Genomic DNA, 20,285 nt, shown 5'->3' with positions numbered 1-20,285 from the left:
GGATATTCAGCTGTGAAGCTCAAGGAAGAAGTCAGGGCTGGAGATATACGAATGAGAACCATCTGCATAAAGATGATCTTTAAAATCATGGAGCTAGATGAAATCTCTCTCCACTCCTCCCCACAGGGGAACAGAGCAATGCCCAGGGCGCCCTGGGGCACCTCAACCTGCAGAGGCCAGTCAAGCTGGCAAGGAGTAACAGAAGACTGATGAAGAATGGCCAGCAAGAGAGGAGGGAAACCTGGAGGGCTTGATGTCTCTACAATGAAGAGAGCACTTCATGGGGGAGGAAGTTGTCCCTAGGTTGAAGGCGGCTGAGGGACTAATTAAGATCACAGCTAAATGGCCATTGGATTTACCCAGGTGGAGAAGAAGAAGAAAAGCGCCTACCTGGCATGGATGCTATTCTTTAAGTACTTACAATCCATTCTCCCCTTACCCCGACTCCTACCTTTCTCCTTGCTGACAGAACAGGCCTCCCATTACAAAGGCTGAGAATACCAGAAACCCAATGTCCCCTCCCTAAGGGATCAGGCATGGAAAAGGGATTCCTCCCCTAAAAAACAGTTCCATGGAAGAAGATGGACATGGTCCCCATGTGACGTCTGGAGTTGCTGTGAGCATGAGGTGCGCCTTATCAACATGATGAAGATGGCAGAGGGTGTACCAGGGTGCTGGCTGTAGTCCGTTTTGTGCTGTTATAACAGAATCACACAGACTGAGTAATTGACAAAGAACAGAGATTCATTTCTCAGAGTTCTGGAGGCTGGGAATTTCAAGCTCAAAACACCAACATCGGTGTGAGCCTTCTTACGGTGTCCTCACATGGCAGACAGCAGAAGAGCAAGAGAAGACAAACATTGGGTCCTCACATGGCAGAAGAGCGAGAAAGGGAGTGAATCTGCCCCCACAAGCCCTTTTTACGGTGGCATTGATCCGCTCATGACGTCAGAGCCCTCATGACCTCTCCACCTCCCATTCATTCTCACCTCCCCAGAGTTACATTGAGGATTAGGTTTCCAGCACATGAATTCTAGGGGACACATTCAGACCACAGAGGCTCTGAATTCACCCTGGGCCTTCTCTGACCTCTTGAACCATAACTACAAACTCAACCTGCATTTTTAGCCTGCTATAACTACCGAGGCTTTTCAATGAATTCAACCCGAGAAAAATAATAAAGAAGGACATTGTAAGGGAAAGGTTTGTGCAGGAAAGAACTCAGTCACAGGCTATGAGTGGTAGATGCATTAGAAAAGGTGAGGAGGTAGGGGCTGGGGCAGGGAGGAAGAGAGAACACACCTCACCACCTGCAGCTGTGATCGCAGACTCTGGGTGCTGCATGATGGTTGGGCGCTGGGAGTAGAAAGTTGGGTTGTGAAAGGTATGGAAACAAGTCACTGAGGCCAGAGGGTTTGTTTCATATTTTGAGCCAAGTAGTGAATCTGAAAGAAGAGGGTTTGGAGGGTGGCAAGGTCTGGGGACTCTGTGGGCTATCCCCTGGCCTGTACTTACCCACTCTGACCCACTCGCTCCAGTCCTGCTCAGAAGGTTGGTTTGGGATGATGTCCTTACTGCCTCTGATCAGAACTAGCCCATCTCGCTGCTGAAATCCTTTGGGTTTTGTGTTTGCTTCAGTGTTTTCCTAGTTCTCTTATCGGTTAAACACTTTCCCATAGCACTGCGATGATCGGTACCTTCTTCATGCCACTGAACCACTTCAGAGAAGAGATGGTGTCCGTCTGTTTTCTCCCACAACCGAGGTACAGCACGCACTAAGTGTATGCCAAGCTGACAACCATGCTTGGCATATACTTAGTGCGTGCTGTACCCTGGTTGAATTAACGATAGAGGATGAACTGTGTCAATACTGAATAGCACCAGGCATGGGCCCCAGGAGAGCTGGGGGAGCTGCTGCTTCCTAGGGATTATAAAGAAGACAGGAAGTGTCTATCCATCGGCTCTAGATGACTCAGTAAGAGGTTGGCCTGGAAGTACCAGCATATTTGTCTCCTAATTTTCGAAAGTCTTTCAGAAAATGGCATTGCGTACTGAGGACAGTGAGAAATAGGAGGTTATGTTTCTTATCAAAGCCCTCCATGTAGAAAGGTGAGCTCTCAGAGATGATCTGAATTATCTTTGCTTCCACCGTTTCTGCCTATTGCTACCTGATCTGTCACATTCATGACTGAGAAATATTGTCAACTGGAGAGGTAAGTCTCTCTCATCCTTTAAACGGAATCTGTTCAGTTCAAATTTTAGATAACAAAGATCTATGACTTAAGACCAGAATTTCACACGCAAAACGGCAGTATAACGGCTTTTGTCTCTGACAGTCACACAAACCAGGCATTTCCGTCTTCTTGGTAGCGGCTCTCAGACAGTAATCCTATGGTATACGCCAGTGTTCTAGGTATTGGGGGTTCCCCAATTGCTTAGATTGAATTATGTTTCCTAACCCTCTCACAGAAGGAAAAAAAAAAAAAGCGATCAAGTTACTGGATTAATATACAAGAGAAAAGTCTACATTTTTCTTTCATAACTTCTTTAACTGTTGGCCCCTGCTTTCACTGGTTTATACTAAAATCCAGTACAAGATGACATCTGATTTATATACCGAATTATTTTAAGCTTCATTTACGAATACTTCGTGGTCCTCAAAGAACATCCTGACTTTTCGGTGTTGTGTTTAAGAATCAACGTATGACTCTCTACTGCAGTACTCAAGATACTTCTCTTAACGTCTATTATATCCCTTCGTTTTCTAAACTGTTTAGTTTATGTTGAAAAACAGTGGACTCTGTTAACAAGGAATTAAAATGCTCCCTTTTTTTCAAAAACAGCAGCTCATAGTGCATGATTATAGTAAAACCTCTGTTGATATAAACCGTGTTTATATCTTTACTTTGCTACCCAAAATAAAATTTTCTCTCTTTATAGGCATTTATATTGAAACCTCATTCCATTTGAACAAGTGGGGTTTCACCATGATTTAATTAAAACACATCTACTGAAACGCAGCACCCTTCATCCTAAAAACCAGATCTTGAAAAACATGATTGTAATGGGGAAAACAACTGCTCAGATTGCTAAATTGTCCTTTGCTACAAGCAAAAATAAAAGCAAGGAGTCATTTATAAGATTGAAAATGATTGTTTTCACAGTTCAAAAAATGGTTCCATACATCCCATTTCCGGGACACTTCAACATAAAGAGATCGGCATGGATAGTACGTGTAGCCAGTTTAAATATTTGTTTTAATCCTAACAAGATCATTGGTTTTAATATTTATAATATAATTTCAATGCTTAGTGCATGTTGCTCATATAATCTAATTTTTTTCTGGTGACTTATTACTACCAGGCTTTAATTTCAGCAATGGCAAGAATTAAAAAACACATTTAGGTTATCATTAGCAATGAAAAACAAACCTAGCGCCTGCCTGTTCAAGCACCTTGGGCACATATCTTATTTCGACTTCAAAGCATTTTTAACTACCCAGACGCAATCCACTGCTACAGCATGCACACATTTTCACAGAATATTATCCACCAGTGGCTGGAGTGCTTTAAATTAGTACCACGTAAGGTAATTACGGTGGAAACTCTCCACCCTTATGCAACCCGTGTAAATGGTCTTTCGGAACATTTCAAGACAGTCATAGCCAATGAAAACCAGACCATAAAACTGTTCTCAAATGCCACCGTCTTCCTTCCCAGCCACATATCACTAGTTAGCAGTTGCCTGAGTTACAATTTTCCATTTTTCCTAGACGTCACAGCGTAAGCGCACTTTTATGACTAAGTGCAGAAAAAACTCGAAGTGTCATGTTCCACTAATCATTAGCCTACAAACAAACAAAATAACTACAGGTGCTTTGTTTTCCACAGCACCGAGGTATTTCGGGGCTAATTTGTACTTTCCCCGTGACAGGCTGAAGAAATCTGAAAAAAGGCTGAAAGCTGAAACAACTGATGGAATTCTACGAGACTGTACAAACAAACAAACACTAGCAAAAGAAATAAGCTGGACACAAGGGGAGGATTCATCATCAAATAATTACATGATTTCATGTTAATGTGGGGAAGGGAAATACTTGTCAATGGCTATGTCTCAAACTGCCCCTGGAGAAGTCGAAAGAATACCTGAAGCTACATTAGAAGTACGATTGAGAAATCACTGATATATTACTTCTCACTCCTTTATCGCCAGGCAGTACAGTGATTGCAAATTGCAGTTAGAATGGGAATGTCGGCATGTTGTTTATTTTCAACATGACTCGACAGGAGAATAACAAATATTCCTGAAGAAAAATAAGTAGGCTCATTACCAAAATACCACCCACCAAACCTAAGAAGAGAGCAGCCTCTCCCTTGAGTAATAAACCAGCTACAAAAGATCATTCCTGGGGAATATATGCATTGCTGCTTGGTATTCAAAATACAGCGCTACTTAATAGAATTCCGGGTGCCGACGGTGATTTCTCAGACATCTGAATAATTTTCATCTGTGTGATTACAGCATGGAGTAGGTCTCTTCTGACAACATAGAGGTTGTCTGCTTCTTAGCTGTTCTACAAAAGTTTGGAAGTCATTCCTCGTTCCATTATTTCAGGATTAACTTCCTCAGCCCAAACGTGGGTAGACACACAACAATCTCTCTGCCCACACATGATGGGATGCTCAGGTCTTCAGGGTGGACTTTTTCCAGAGTGAAAGCACAAAGACAAACAAATTCAGCGGGGAGACACAGACCAGAACACTCGGACAGTTTTAACCCTGAAAACTGGCACATGATGGAAATGTTTCTTTGGGACGTTATCCAAAGAATGAAGACATACAGTAATTTAAATATTTGGATCACAGTAAACAGTTTTTTTTTTTTGGCAATATTAATCTTGATCCTATAAGCAAAGATTTTCTTTACATAAAAAAAGCAACCAAATGTGCTTATCTCCGGTAACAGATGGCAACAATTTGTACTTTCCCCTGTTCTCCAGTGCTGTTCATGACAACATTGTGCTCACTCTGCTTCTCCTGTTCTTGAGATTCTCTTGATTTCTACTTCCAACAGTTTCTAGGCAATATCCTAGGACATATTAATACATTCACGCATGATTATCGAGTACCTTCAAAAACTAAGGCACGAGCCAGGCGCGGGGGCTCACGCCTGTAATCCCATCCACGCTTAGGTAGAATGTCTAAGACTCCCTGAGGCCCCAGTCCCACACACTGCTCTGAATCCACACACCCCTTTCCTGCTTCCATCCTTGTTCAGATAGAAGCCTGGGCTCTCCTCTCAAGCTGATCCCGTCTGTGCCCTGGATCCCGTGCCCTCTTGCCTTCTCAGGGACTCCGTCCTCTTCCCCTCTCTCCTGATGTCTTCTGCACATTTAGATGAGTAAATTTCTCCTCTCTTTTAGAAACATCTGACATGGCCAGGCACGGTGGCTCACACCTGTAATCCCAGCATCTTGGGAGGCCGAGACAGGTGGATCACCTGAGGTCAGGAGTTCGAGACCAGCTGGCCAACATGGTGAAACCCCATCTCTACTAAAAATACAAAAATTAGCTGGGCGTAGTGGTGCATGCCTGTAATCCCAGCTACTCAGGAGGCTGAGGCAGGAGAATCGCTTGAACCCAGGGGTGGAGGTTGCAGTGAGCCGAGATCGTGCCACTGCACTCCAGCCTGGGTGACAGAAGGAGACTCCAGCTAAAACAAACAAAAACAAACAAAAAACAAACAAAAAACACCTGGCCGGGCACAGTGGTTCATGCCTGTAATCCCAGCATTTTGGGAGGCCGAAACGGGTGGATCACCTGAGGTCAGGAATTTGAGACCAGCCTGACCAACATGGCAAAACTCTGTCTCTACTAAAAATACAAAAATTAGCCGGGCATGGTGGCAGTCTCCTGTAATCCCAGCTACCCAGAAGGCTGAGGCAGGAGAATCGCTTGAACCTGGGAGGTGGAAGTTGCAGTGAGTTGAGACTGCACCACTGCACTCCAGCCTGGGTGAAAGAATGAGATTCTGTCTCAAAAAATAACAACAACAACAACAACAACAACAAAACAAAGGCACAATCCTTGGTGCTCAGGAGAGATTCTAGATATATTCAATGCCCAGTAAAATGCCTCTTAAATTATTGCCCCTTCCTCCCTCCCTTTCTTCCTTTCTTCCTCCCTCCCAAGTCTTCCCTCCCCCATCCCCTCTCCCTCCCTTCCTCTCTTCCTTCTTCCTTCCTTTCTTCCTGCCTCCCCAGTCTTACCCCCATCTCTTCTCCTTTCCTCCCTTCCTTCCTTCCTTCTTTTCTCCATTTCTCCCTCCCTTCCATTAAATGCTGGTAATCATCCTTGATGGCTAGTTATTTAGAGCTTGCATTCTGTTAATCATGTCTTATTTAATATACTGACATAAATATCAAAAACATATAAAACACATTGATAAATTACATATAAAGCACATTGATCAATTACATATTAATTTCTTTCTATGACATAATATTACTAAGTATTTATTTTGATGACAATGAGAATTCCACTGCACTTATACTATCAATACTATGATGTGAGCTCTTCAGGGGAAGCTCAGGATTCTTTCATAAATCTCTAAGTCCCTGAACACAGTAAGAATACTGAATATATTGAAGAAAAAACCAATCCAATATGTTTTTCAATTGCCAATTCCCGTGAACATAATAAAGGAAGCAGCATGTTTATGATTTCTATGACATATCTAGCTCATATATACATCTCCAAATATACCATATGACTTCAAAGGAATGTGAATAATCTAAGTCATTTATGAACATGAGCCTCATTACTTCCTGGTTACATCATGTATATGTGATGCATGCATAATTTTTGGCATTTACATAGTGATGTATGAGGTATCAAAATCTGACATGAAGAAGACAAAATGAGAAGACCTCTTACAGAAGACATGGCACAGTACTTCTCTTTGTGGATATAAGAAATCGGGCATAGAATAAGCAAAGCCAGCATGCTCACCTTGGTAGACTCCCAGCTAACTCTGTGGCCGTCTCTCTGCAGGAAGGAGAAAAGAAGATACATATGATTAAGTTTATTTTGGTGAATTATGAAAATGTATTTAATCACATAGTAAGTATTATGGTATCAGGTATAAAGAAGATACCATACATGCAGGTGGTTAGAAAGTTAAAATTGATTAATTGCATTTCTGATTAATTCCCATTGATCATTCCAATGGTTACTTTCAACAGAAATTTTATACACATGCAAAATATCTGCCTCTACTTTCTGGTGGGTGAATACAATGAAGTTCAAAACATTAAAATGTAAAAATGTACAACATCCAGAAGGATAATAGAAAGAGAAACAAATCCCAAACCACCTTGTAGACATTTACATGTTAAACAAAGCACCAATGATCTTTCTCCAAGAATCTCTGAGAAATGTATTCCTTTGGGGATGTTGCTTCATGTTGACCTCTGTCACCCGAAGCTTATGAAGGAACACGAACAGCACAAAATGGAATTCTTTTAGTAGCAAACTGCTGTTTTTCATTTCTTTGTTATAAAGTTCTACCATTTAGGACTGTTGAAGGTAGATACTATGATAATTCAAATGGCACAAAAGAAAAGTCACTAAAGAAAGGCTTTTGCATATTAATAAAAATGAACAGAGACAAATTTCAAAACTAACTTGTCCCAATTGCCGTCTCTTGTCTTTCGTTTTCTTTCTTTCTTTTTTTTTTCAGACAGAGTCTCTCTCTTTTGCCCAGGCTAGAGTACACTGGCATGATCTCAGCTGACTGCAAACTCTGCCTCCTGGGTTCCAGCGATTCTCGTGCCTCAGCCTCCTGAGTAGCTGGGATTACAGTTGTGTGCCACCATGTGCAGCTAACTTTTGTATTTTTAGTAGAGACAGGTTTTTCCACGTTGACCAGGCTAGTCTCGACCTCCTGACCTCAAGTGATCTGCCTGCCTCAGCCTACCAAAGTGCTGGGATTACAGGTGTGAGCCACCGCACCTGGCCCATCTCTTGTCTTTCAATCAGAAACGTATTCTTGGAAAGAGAAGGGAACAATGAGTAGAAGGAGGAGATGGAGGCTTTATGTTGAACTCTTTTAAAAGGAGAGGAGGGCTCAACTTTAGACCAAGGGATTAAAGGTGTAATTCTTAGGAACAATGGTATAAAATCTCCTTAGTGTCATATAACCCCTTTAAGAATCTCATTAAAGATACAAACACCTTACATAGATAAAATAACAATATATACAAACACGCAGACTGCGGTACACACTTGCAGACGGTTCATTGACCTCCTGAATCCAATGTGTCAATCCTGGTTAAGCTTCAGCTTTAAAGGAACATTTTCTTTTCCTACTGTGTCAATTCAAACAAAGGACTTCCTTCTCAACAAAGGACATTTCCTGACCCTCCCAGCTATTAGAACTCCCTCTTCCTATTTACTCCCTGTGATAATACCTGAGCACTTTGGAGAAGTGGTGGTTCCAACAGAGCCATACTTCCTTAATAAATGAATAAGTTTAGTTTCTATAAAAATATTCTTTCCTAAGTAATCATATAATATTAAACAATCAGCTTTTATTGTTATAAAAATTGGCTTTGGGGAGAAAGTTTCCATTCCTTCAGCAAAACCAGAATTGAAGGCATTGTCCACTCTGCCACTGAATGTGTCACACATGTTCATGTCTTTGAAGAATTTAGTGGCTGCATGAAAAATTTTCTTTCCAAACAGAATCTGGAATTGTGGATACCCCAGCTAAGAAATACCCCTCCCTATTTAACCTTCCCTTATGACATTTATTACAATAGAAGTCTCTTTTAAGTGTCTGTTTTATCCTTTATCTTTCTGTCATTTGAGACCAACATATACACTCAATAAATATTTATTCATCTTATCAGGAATGAATGAACTTCTCTGGCCTCGTTGACCTTGAGGGTGAGATTTATGTTTACAGCTTGATTGTAGTAACACTAACAGCACAGAGTTAAGATACAACTAAATTTCTTTGTGTCTAATCTTTTAACTTTTTATTTTTGCTTTCCAGACTATACATATTTTAATATGATGAGTCTCCTGGTATCTTTTAAAACGATGTTGTTCATACATTATAATAAATCCATTTCAATCACAGTGGAGCATTTCTCAAAGTTGACATTATTTTGAGCAAAATAATCTTTTGTTTTGGACATTGTTTAATCTTGGACATTGTAGAATGTTTAATGGCATCCCTGTCATCTACCCACTGATGCCGGTAGTACTGCTCCCCACCAGCCCCACTGTAGCTCCCAAACATGTCCTCAGACAATGCTAAATGTCCACTGGTGACAAAGCTGTCTTCAACTGAGACCACTGCAGTAAGGCCAAGCACAGCGGCTCACACATGTGATCCTAGCACTTTGGGAGGCTGAGGCAGGAGGATGGCTTGAGCCCAGGAGTTTGAGGCCAGCCAGGGCAACACAGTGAGACCCTGTCTCTACTAAACATTTTAAAAATGAGCTGCTCATCATGGTGCCTGCCTGTAATCCTAGCTACTTGGGAGGCTGAGGCGGGAGGATTGCTTCAGCCCAGGAGGTCACAGCTGCAGTGAGCCATGATTGTGCCACACCAGTCCACTCCAGTCTTGGCAACAGAGTGACATTCTGTCTCTTAAAAACAAAACAAAACAAACTACAATCCACTGCAATAGAAATGTCCATAATTGACCTCTGTTTCAAAAACTTACTGGATTGACCAACATCCTTCACTCACAAGGGAAAACACAGAGGCTGAGGCCTCTAAGAGCACCTGCTTTGCTTTGGCTCCAGCTGCTTAAGTCTCCACGCTTACCAAGAGTATACTGTGTTTGTTCCCTAACCCGTTTATGGTACTGGCAATCACTGTAATTTTTAAATTTAATTAAGCCTGATGTAAAATTGATGAAATACAAGTGTGGAAAAATTCTTGTTTCTGTAAAAACTAAGTTAGAAACTTTGAAAAGATAAAAAATGACAAGTCACTTAAGAAAAACTGATGTTGAATTAGATACAAATGTCTCTAAGTTCTTTTTCCTTAAAAAAAAAAAAAAAAAAAAAAGAAGAAGGAAATTCCAGGCTGGGTGCAGTGACTCATGACTGTAATCCCAGCAGTTTGGGAGGCAGAGGCAGGTGGATCATTTGAGGCCAGGAGTTCCAGACCAGCCTGACCAATGTGGTAAAACCCCATCTCTACTAAAAATACAAAAATTAGCCGGGTGTGCTGGCACGCGCCTGTAATGCCAGCTACTCGGGAGGCTGAGGCAGGAGAATTGCTTGAACCTGGGAGGCAGAGGTTGCAGTGAGCAGCGATCACGCCACTGCACTCCACTCTGGGTAACTGAGCAAAACTCTGTCTCAAAACAACAACAACAACAAAAGAAATTCCAAATGGTGGACTACGGGTGGATTTATGCACAAAAGACAATGCAGAACTTTATTCAGTGAATCACACATTCAAAGACAAAGGTGTTGGCCCTACCTTGAAAGCAAAAGATAGATGCTGGGGAAAAGTCATGTTCATTATGTATTAAGTCCCAGCAGGGGAAAACTATGCTTTACACGGTCATGTGCTAAAAACTGACATTAGAGTTACAGATATTACTTGATGTTCATGATTACTGAAAACCTGATGATTTCATTGGTGCATGTAGCTCCAAATTTTAACAAAATGAAACAGACAAAAACACCCCACTGTATTTGACTGCAGTAATGTAGCTAGGAGTCATCATCCAGTCACCATTTTTGAGATCAGCAAATCGACAAACACTGGAGCTTTTCAGGTGACCATTTGTTTGTTTTTATCTGTTTACTACTGTTAAACAGTCATCTGAATTAGTGACATGTTTTCATGAATTTATACCTTTTGTAAAGCAACCCTTGAGGGAAATAAATTGAGCAGAATATCCCATGCTTCTTGATTATGCTCTGTCATAACCCAACTGAGGGGATTTAAAGCAGGTGACATAAAAACCATGCATTTTTCATTGACCTTTTATAGGCACAATGTCCATTATTAGCATTGCTTCCTAAGCGTAAATCATCTTTATTTCCTGACTAATATTTATTCATGCAACATATTCATTAGCACTTAATCTACGTTCAGCCCAGGCAATGCTGGATGTTTTGAGAGGCACTAAGATGAATTTAGATCCTGATCCTTCTTGCCAAGTGTTTACATTCCAGTAAAAGAAACTGTATAAGGCACCAAGTAATGAATACTCTTCATTTTTCTACTACTGAAAACTCCCCTAAGGGCCGGGTGCCGTGGCTTACACCTATAATCCAGGCACTTTGGGAGGCTGAGGTAGGAGGATCGCTTGAGCCCAGGAGTTCAAAACCAGTCTAGGCCACATAGCAATACTGCTTTCCTATAAAACAAAAACAAAAACAAAACAGAAAAAACAAACAAACAGATGAGGTGGGCATGGTAGCATGCACCTATAATCCTAGCTACTTTGGAGGCTGAGGTGGGAGAAGCACTTGAGCCCAGGAGTTCAAGGATGCAGTGAGCTGTGATCCTTCTACTGCTCTCCAGCCTGGGTGACAGAGCAAGATCTTATCTCAAAAACAACCACAAAAAAGGCTACTCTTAGTCAAAGATCACAGCTCGTATAAGATTTTGAATACTCAGTGCCTGGCACACACCAAACACTTAATAAATAAGAGTGTATAGACATTTTCTACTGGCTGGTAATTCTACTCTCTTAAGTTCATTTTTAAAAAAATGCCTGATATAGTTATAGCAGTATTTGGAGTTTAATTGTACTAATTTCCTTTCCTTAGTTATCATTACCAAGATAATCTGATTTCAAGTGAAAAGCAGAACACTAAAAAATCTTTTTTTTTTTTTCTTTTTTAAATAAAGTTTCACTCTGTCGCCCAGGCTGGAGTGCAATGGCGTGACCTTGGCTCACTGCAACCTCCGCCTCCCAGGATCAAGCGTTTCTTCTGCCTCAGTCTCCCGAGTAGCTGGGATTACAGGCACGTGCCACCACACCCTGCTAATTTTTTTTGTATTTTTAGTAGAGATGCGGTTTCACCATGTTGGTCAGGCTGGTCTCCAACTCCTGACCTGAGGTGATCCACCCGCCTCGGCCTCCCAAAGTGCTGGGATTACAGGTGTGAGCCATCATGCCTGGCCCAGACCACTAAAAATTGAATGAAAACAAGGATGCAAAAAACTACAAAGTGCAATTATATGTTCAGAGAAAAAGAACGGTCTCAGCAACTAAGAAGTAGAATGAGGTGATGGAAGGTGCTGGTTCTGATAAGTTGTATATCCTTGGGCAATTCATTTGACCTCTTCAGGGTCTCTGTGTCCCAGATGTCAAAGTAACACCACACCATCGTTGGTGTGATCATCAGCCTGAACCAACAGGAAAGCTCTCCGCAAATTTGAAGTTGCAGCATAAATTCAGTTTTATTGAAGGAAAAAAATCCCGAAAAAGATAGCAGACAAGTGTCCCCTGTGTCTGACACAGTTTTGGTAGATTATTTAGCATTCCTTAAAAAAAATCTTTTAATTTTAAATATGTAGAGCATTCATCAGTGCAAAGCGTGATGCCAGCTTTTATCAGCTGTCTGCAATAACATTCCCTCGTCATCTCCTGTCCTTCCCCGTTCCTGAACTATGCGAGCAGTTCTTTTTTTAGGAAGTGTTGAAGCAAGAGCACACCATCTATTTCTGTGCAGCCTCTGCCAGTTTCCAAAATTAGCTGACAACTGTAAAACACAAGACATGAGCCCCCATGCTAATTGTGTGTCAGCAAGATAAATATTTTTAAGACCTGGAATGTTTTTCTCCAACTGTATCTTTAATTTTTTTCCCAAAAGTACAGAGAACATTTTTTTTTAAAAAAAAGGTAAAATAGATTTTATTTTTATTGCCTGTCCTAAAAATGATTTAATGTTCTAGTTGTAGAAGGTGTGGGGTTTTCTTTATTGTAATTAGGAGTGAAAGTATTACAACCAAGCAGATTTTTCCCCTCCCCTCTCTTCCCCTTCCCTTTTTCCTTCCTTTCCCTTTTTCCTTCCTTCCTTCCTCTCTTCCTTCCCTTTGCTTCCCCTCCCCCGTCCCTCCCTCCCTTCCTTCTTTCCTTCCTTCCTTCCTTCCCTCCTTCCCTCCTTCCTTCCTTCCCTCCCTCCCTTTCTTTCTCTCTCTCTCTCTCTCCTTCTCTCCTTCTCTCTTTCTTTCTTTTGTCAACTAGCTCGAGGCAAACTGTGGGCATTTTTAATTTGGATCCATTTTCAAATAAAACATAAAGAAGAACTTAGCCTAAAGACATCATTACAGGCTGGGTGCAGTGGCTCACACCTGTAATCACAACACTTTGGTAGCCTGAGGCAGGTGGATCACCCGAGTTCAGGAGTTTGGGACCAGCCTGGGCAACATGGTGAAACCCCATCTCTACTAAAAATACAAAAATTAGCTGGGCGTAGTGGCACATGCCTGTAATCCCAGCTACTTGGGAGGCTGAGGCAGGAGAATCGCTTGAACCTGGGAGGTGGAGGTTGCAGTGAGCCGAGATTGCGCCACTGCACTCCAGCCTGGGCAAAAATAGTGAGACTCCATCTCCAAAAAAAAAAAAAAAAAAAAAGACATCATTACAAAGGCATATATTCATTCAGGACAGTTAATTTTTTTCTTGTGTGGTGAACCTTAGCACTGGAAAATCCCAAACACCTTAGAGATGAAAGTTTCTTCTCTGTTAAACAAAATCTAAAGACACTGTCCTTTCCCCTCACTCTGATTTTCCCTCCGGTCATTCATCACTATGTTTTCATTCTTTTTGGCCTTTATGTCTTCTCTCCTACTTTTATTCCTCCTCGATTTTCACTCATGATTAAAACATCAAAATGTGCGTGTGTGTGTCTGTATACAAACACAAGTAATCATTCTCACATGGTGAAATCTACAATTGCACACACACATTCATGTAACTGTTCACATCAAATGGAATCTTCTTTAACACCAGCCACTATTCCAGGCCATTTACAGGCGTCCACTCACTTAATCCTTAGAAAAGCCTCACGAAGTAGTTACTATCACTAAACCATGGTTAGGACGAGAAAAATGAGACAAAAGAATGTTATGTTACTTCCCAAGGCCATGCAGGCAATGACAGATAGAGTCAGGATTTGAACACAGCCCAAGCATCCCAGCTCCGGAGCCCATGCTTTTCATCAGGATGTGAACAACAGGGGAGAATGAGTAAGCCACAGATATGTTATCTATGCTGTATACTCCTGCACCCCTTCTGGCTTCTGCTATAGCAAATGAACAACAGCAACAAAAAAAGCCCCGTTGGCTGGGCGCGCTGGCGCACGCCTGTAATCCCAGCACTTTGGGAGGCCGAGGCAGGCAGATCACAAGGTCAAGAGATCAAGACCATCCTGGCCAATATGGTGAAACCCCCTCTCTACTAAAAATACAAAAATTAGCTGGACATGGTGGTGCATGCCTGTAGTCCCAAATACTCGGGAAGCTGAGGCAGGAGAATCGCTTGAACCTGGGAGGTGGAGGTTGCAGTGAGCCGAGATCGCACTCCAGCCTGGAGACAGAGCATCTCAAAAAAAAAAAAGTAAGTCCCATTGTTAGGAACTTCACATTCTAGAAGTGGGAGATAGACAAAAACCAAACAAGCAAATGAATATTGATTCCTACATTATATAGTATATGTTATGAAGGATGAAGCAAGGTAGCGGGGTAGAAAGTAAAAGCAGGGTGGCAGAGGCTGTAATTTTATGCAGGGTGGTCCTGGAAGACCCCTCTGATGCGGTGACTCTGTGAATATGTGACTGCATGAAATGCAACCGCTTCCATCCCCACCTCCCTTTCTTATGCTCATTTCTTTCCTTTGCACTACTGCATTTCTTTCTTCTCAAGATTTACAGGGTATCTGCTGTATGAAACAGGTGATACTAGGTATTGTTGTAATTTAAGAGAAAAGAAGGGCAGCCTGTGTTTGTACATTCAAAATGCTGATCAACTAAACCAAGACCCTTAAATAAACTCACCACATCACTTAGAAAACTGTAGGTTTCGACAAGAGATACTTTACATCGCTACAGAGGCCAGCCTCTCAGATCTATTCCTGGGTGGAAATGATTGCAATATGAGCCAGCTACATTCACAGATGTGGTTCTGCTTTCAGAACAGCTTCCCAAGAGCGCTCCTCTAAGTTCCTTCTGCCTAGCCTACATTCATAGGAACGAACCTTTCTCTACCTCTCAGATTTCAAGATAAAGTCCAGGAGGCGGAGTTACTCTTTAAATCACTGCATACACTTTTGGGATTTCGCTGCCTGGACGGAGGTCCGGACAGGCCCCAGGCCCAGGCTTGCGGAGAGGCGCTGCCATGGGGAAACCGGTCTTCCATGCACAAATCCCTTAGTCAATACTCAGGAATGCACTGCGCGGTGCTTGGAACGAGCCACTTCCATCTGATAGGAGGCAGGCCTGCAGTTTGAGCCGTCAGAGGCGTCGCTGCAGTTCAGGTTCATTGAATCTAATCACGGACACATACAGCCTCTTCCTGATCATCTTTCATTTTCACTTGGGGAGTCCTGTTGAGAGTCCTTGCTACAATTTTATTTGGCTCACAATTTACTTGTATTATTTTAGTATTCTTTCTATAAAAGAGCCACAAGTGTGTGCCTTTGTCCCTGCCCTTGTGCTCAAGTGCCTTGAAAATCAAACTGCCAAAGGTTTCTCTTAATCACCTCCGCAGAGGAGCCCATCCGGCCCTGGCTGGCATCTGTAAGGGAAGCCAGTGTGCAAATGGCACTGGTGTCCCTTCCGTCATTTCGAGATAGTGTGAAGGGCTTCTGTTTGCTTTCTTTCAGAAATGTCCTCTTCAGACGCAGCTCAGAAACCCACCCAGGAAGAGGACGCCTGTCTTGGACACTGCTAGTGGCATTATGAGGATGTTCCCTATGCAGGCTTGGGTTTGCATGTTAAGCATCATACACCATATGCTCCGTAATTCTACCACAGTTAGATGTAAGCCACTAAGTACCTGACTCGGCTGTTAGTAACAATTCCTGCTCATTGAAAGTCACTCATTTAGACTTTGGCAGTCGCAAATGTAACCAGCTCTTGAAGACAGTCTCAGAGCCTAGAAATGTCACATGAAGTTTCATTTACCAACTTGTACTCCCAGAAATGAAAAGCAAAATCAAAGCAAAAACCGAAAAGACAGACAATGCACATGCGAGACATTTACTTGTGTTTCTTTTTCTTTTCTTTTCTTTTTGTTTTTGAGGCAGAGTCTCACTCTGTAGTCCAGGCTAGAGTGCAGTGGCGCGATCTCGGCTCACTACAACCTCTGCCTCCCAGGTTCCAGCGATTCTCTTGCCTCGGCCTCCCAGGTAGCTAGCTGGGATGACAGAAGCATGCCACCATGCCTGGCTAATTTTTGTATTTTTTAGTATAGACAGGGTTTCACCATGTTGGCCAGGCTGGTCTCGAACTCATGAACGCAAATGATCTGCCCACCTCGGCCTCCCAAAGTGTTGGGATTACAGGCATGAACTACTGCACTGGCCTGTATTTCTTTAAAGCTTTGTGAACAAAGTGACATCTCTCCAAAACAAACCAACAGAAGTGTATTTTTTTCAAATCATATGCTTGTACAAGTGGGAGAGGATCAGTTTATTAAAGAACTCTGCAGTTAATATTGCTGAATTATTGTGCTCTAAGCTGCACTGCAATTCATACATGGCTTCTTAAGGAAAAACACACCAAAATAATTATTAATCAAAAACAAAAATTTTATATAAGTTCGTTTAAAAGGATGCCTATTTTGCAATAATGCCCAATTTTTCTCTATTAGTTCCCCGGGACATTATATCACTAATAAGTCCTCTTAATTAGAGAAAATCATCTCTACTCTTGATAATTTCTGGATCAAAGAGGGATTTGCAAATACCAGCCTGCATTGTGATGTTTGACTAATGGCCTAATCCATCAACCAACAAGTATTGGTATTGAATTCATTAGCATTTATTCATTTGTTCAACACACATTTCTACACCTCCTACTGTGTGTCCATCTCTACATGCTGGATATTATTAGACAGGAAACTTTATAAACATGAGCCCCCTCTTTCATGAGGCTGTCTGTCTACTGGAGAAGACACAGCCACAAATACTTACACAAATGAATACATAATGATAAGTAATGGGAAGAGATTTTATCCACCTCATTTCACTGATTCCCTTTTGGGGAGGGCAGGAAGGGAGTTTTTGCTGAAACAGATATCAAGGGACTTCATTTGCCTAACAGCCAATGCCAATATTTGTGACTGAGAAAGCAGATAACATGGACAAGAGGAAGAAGATTTTTGTCTTAGAGATGCTCCTTCTCTTTCTGAGAAATGAAAACACAAAAGCCACGGTCTTCAAAGAGGAGTCTGTGTGAGAGCTACCAGGGCAGAAGGAACACGGGAGGTTCTGGTGGAGAGAGAAACCATGGAGAAGAACAAGCAGTTTTGTGACAGCCACAGAAAGACTCCATCCAGAATGAAGTGGTTTGATGGAAAAGATGAAGAGATAAGATACCCTAGCCCCCGGACTTCCGCTGTCTGTGATGAAGTAGGGGCCACATTATTTCCTCCTACCAGGTCCTGTGAAGGTTCTGAGGGACACAAACCATTTCTAAGGACACAGCCTCTCTTGCCTCCCCCAGATACCCTGAAGTGACGAACAGATTTGCTCCCTTTTAGGCAGCAGTGTGGCTGCGGGACCTCAGTGAAAAGGACAGCCCCTCAGAGGACCTCCCTCTCCCTGGGCCTACCTCCAACCTACAGTCAGAACATGGGGCTCCCCTCAGTTAAATGCATTATTTTTCTCTTTAAACAATGCACCAGCGGCCAGGCATGGTGGCTCATGCCTGTAATTCTAGCACTTTGGGAGGCTGAGGCAGGTGGGATCACTGGAGGTCAGGAGTTCGAGACCAGCCTGACCAACATGGCAAAACCCTGTCTCTACTAAAAATACTAAAAAATTAGCCTGGCATGGTGGCACATGCCTGTAGTTCCAGCTACTCGGGAGCTGAGGCAGGAGAATCGGCTGAATCTGGGAGGTGGAAGGTGAAGTGAGCCGAGATGGCGCCACTGTACTCTAGCCTGGGTGACAGGGCAAGACTACATCTCAAAACAAAACAAACAAACAAAAGTACCAGCAATTGTGTCAAAGCTGTCTCTGGCTACAAGGTTGGAAGCTCTGAGCAGCCATTTATGGAAATAGCAAAGAAATAAAGGTTGTTCTGATATGATTTGAAAGAATCTTTTTGTTGTTGTTGTTAATGTCGGTTTTTATTTTTTAATTTTCTGAACAATGGCTATAAACACATAATAAAATGCTTCTTTCTCCTGAAGATAAAGAACCTATTTCCTTTCTCCAACAGTGTATTTATTTATGTTTAAAAATATCCCTTCAGGTCGGGCGCGGTGGCTCATGCCTGTAATCCTAGCACTTTGGGAGGCCAAGGCGGGCAGATCACGAGTTCAGGAGATCGAGACCATCCTGGATAACACAGTGAAACCCCGTCTCTACTAAAAATACAAAAAAATTAGCCCGGCGTGGTGGCAGGCGCCTGTAGTCCCAGCTACTTGGGAGACTGAGGCAGGAGAATGGCGTGAACCTGGGAGGTGGAGCTTGCAGTGAGCCAAGATTGTGCCACTGCACTCCAGCCTCAGCGACAGAGCAAGACTCTGTTTCAAAAAAAAAAAAAAAAAAAAAAATCCCCTCATACATTCTTTGACAAGGAGCAGGGTAGTGCTATCAGCCCTCATTCCGCAAAGGAGTAAAGTGAGGCTCCCCGAGGGTCAGGAAGCAGCTCAGAGCTGAACATCTCCCCTCTGACTGTACGGGCAGGCCGGGCTGCATCAGTATGGGCAGAAACAGAACTTGATTTGAGTCCTGAGCATAAAGGAGAGAGAGAAAGATGAACATCTTTCCATTCATGAGGCATTTTACCCATTTGAAATAACACTACTCTGAGAGCTTTCTGCAGAAGGGTAGCTCATGCTATTTTAGATCCTTCAAATTTTCCAGGTTGCTTCTTGGACCATGCTGGGCAGATTAAATGTGGTATCCATCATTACCTCTGAAAATGCAAATCTGTGTATTCAATGTGTTCAATCATGGTGGGTCATGTCCAAATCTCTCATTTTAACGATCTCCAATATGTCTTTTTTCTGTAGCAATGGGAATTTTGAACCAACCCCAGATGAAATTTACAACCTTCAATACATTCACAGATGACAATTACATCTCTATAATCACTAAAAAAAAAATAAATAAAATAAAACCAACAGAAATGGAATCAACAGTAAAAGAGCTAAATTATAGATAACAGAATATTCATAAAATGATACCTCATCTCATGAGTGTGGGTGCACTGTCTGCATGCCAGGATTTCTTTAGCCATTGGTGATATTCAGCATATTGCAATTGAGTGCAATTACAGTTAGCTATAATTAAGAACAATTACAGCTTTTATTTCTCTACTTGTTCTTTAAAAGCACATTTGTAATAAAACTTTTTTTAAAAGGTGAAGAATATAATTATACATCCTTATAACGTCTCAAATAATTAGTTTGACTAAAGTTTCTTCTGGAACAATTTTCATTTTAACTGTCAAATCTGCCATTTATAGTCAATGAAACATACTTAAAAAAATTCCATCATTAACCTTTTTCACCCCATATAGCTGTATATGAATTATTGGTACAAATTAAAGGTTTCGGTATTTAAATCTCTAGGGCCTGCTGCAAGCTGTACGAATTTTTTCCCTTCTAGTTATGTGTGTGCATGCATGTGTGTGTGTCTGTGTTTGCGTGTGTGTGTGTGTGTGTGTGTGTCTTTGAACAAAAAGGAAATGCTATATTTGTAGAGTATGTTTTCTTGATCCAGATTTTGGGAAAAGATTTCTTATGTTACAAAGGTATGTTCTCGTGGCTCATGCCTGTAATCCCAGCACTTTGGGAGGCTGAGGGGGGTGGATCACGAGGTCAAGAGATTGAGACCATCCTGGCCAACATGGTGAAACCCCGTCTCTACTAAAAATACGAAAATTAGCTGGGTGTGGTGGCTTGTGCCTGTAATTCCAGCTACTCAGGAGGCTGATGCAGGAGAATTGCTTGAACCTGGGAGGTGGAGGTTGCAGTGAGCCGAGATTGCGCCCCTGCACTACAGCCTGGCGACAGAGTGAGACTCCGTTTCAAAAAAAAAAGAAAAGAAAAAGAAAAAGAAAG

At 42.0% G+C, this 20,285-nt stretch overlaps 1 protein-coding gene across 9 annotated transcripts in view; it reads right to left on the bottom strand.

The window, feature by feature from the left end:
• The window catches only part of CELF2 (CUGBP Elav-like family member 2), an 866,707-nt gene that overhangs the window by 409,285 nt on the left and 437,137 nt on the right, over positions 1-20,285 (bottom strand). For all 9 annotated transcript variants that reach the window (XM_009457934.5, XM_054660697.2, XM_009457918.5 and 6 more), the window contains one exon: positions 7,011-7,046. Coding sequence is in view for 4 of the 9 variants with exons in the window: in XM_054660697.2 (XP_054516672.1) it covers positions 7,011-7,046 (36 nt within the window). In the remaining 5 variants the exon portion in view is untranslated. The remainder of the gene's footprint in view (positions 1-7,010; positions 7,047-20,285) is intronic.

The sequence above is a fragment of the Pan troglodytes genome, chromosome 8 (genome assembly GCF_028858775.2).
Source record: "Pan troglodytes isolate AG18354 chromosome 8, NHGRI_mPanTro3-v2.0_pri, whole genome shotgun sequence".
In the NCBI taxonomy this organism is placed as follows: Eukaryota; Metazoa; Chordata; class Mammalia; order Primates; family Hominidae; genus Pan; species Pan troglodytes.
This window is presented reverse-complemented; position numbering and strand designations above follow the sequence as displayed.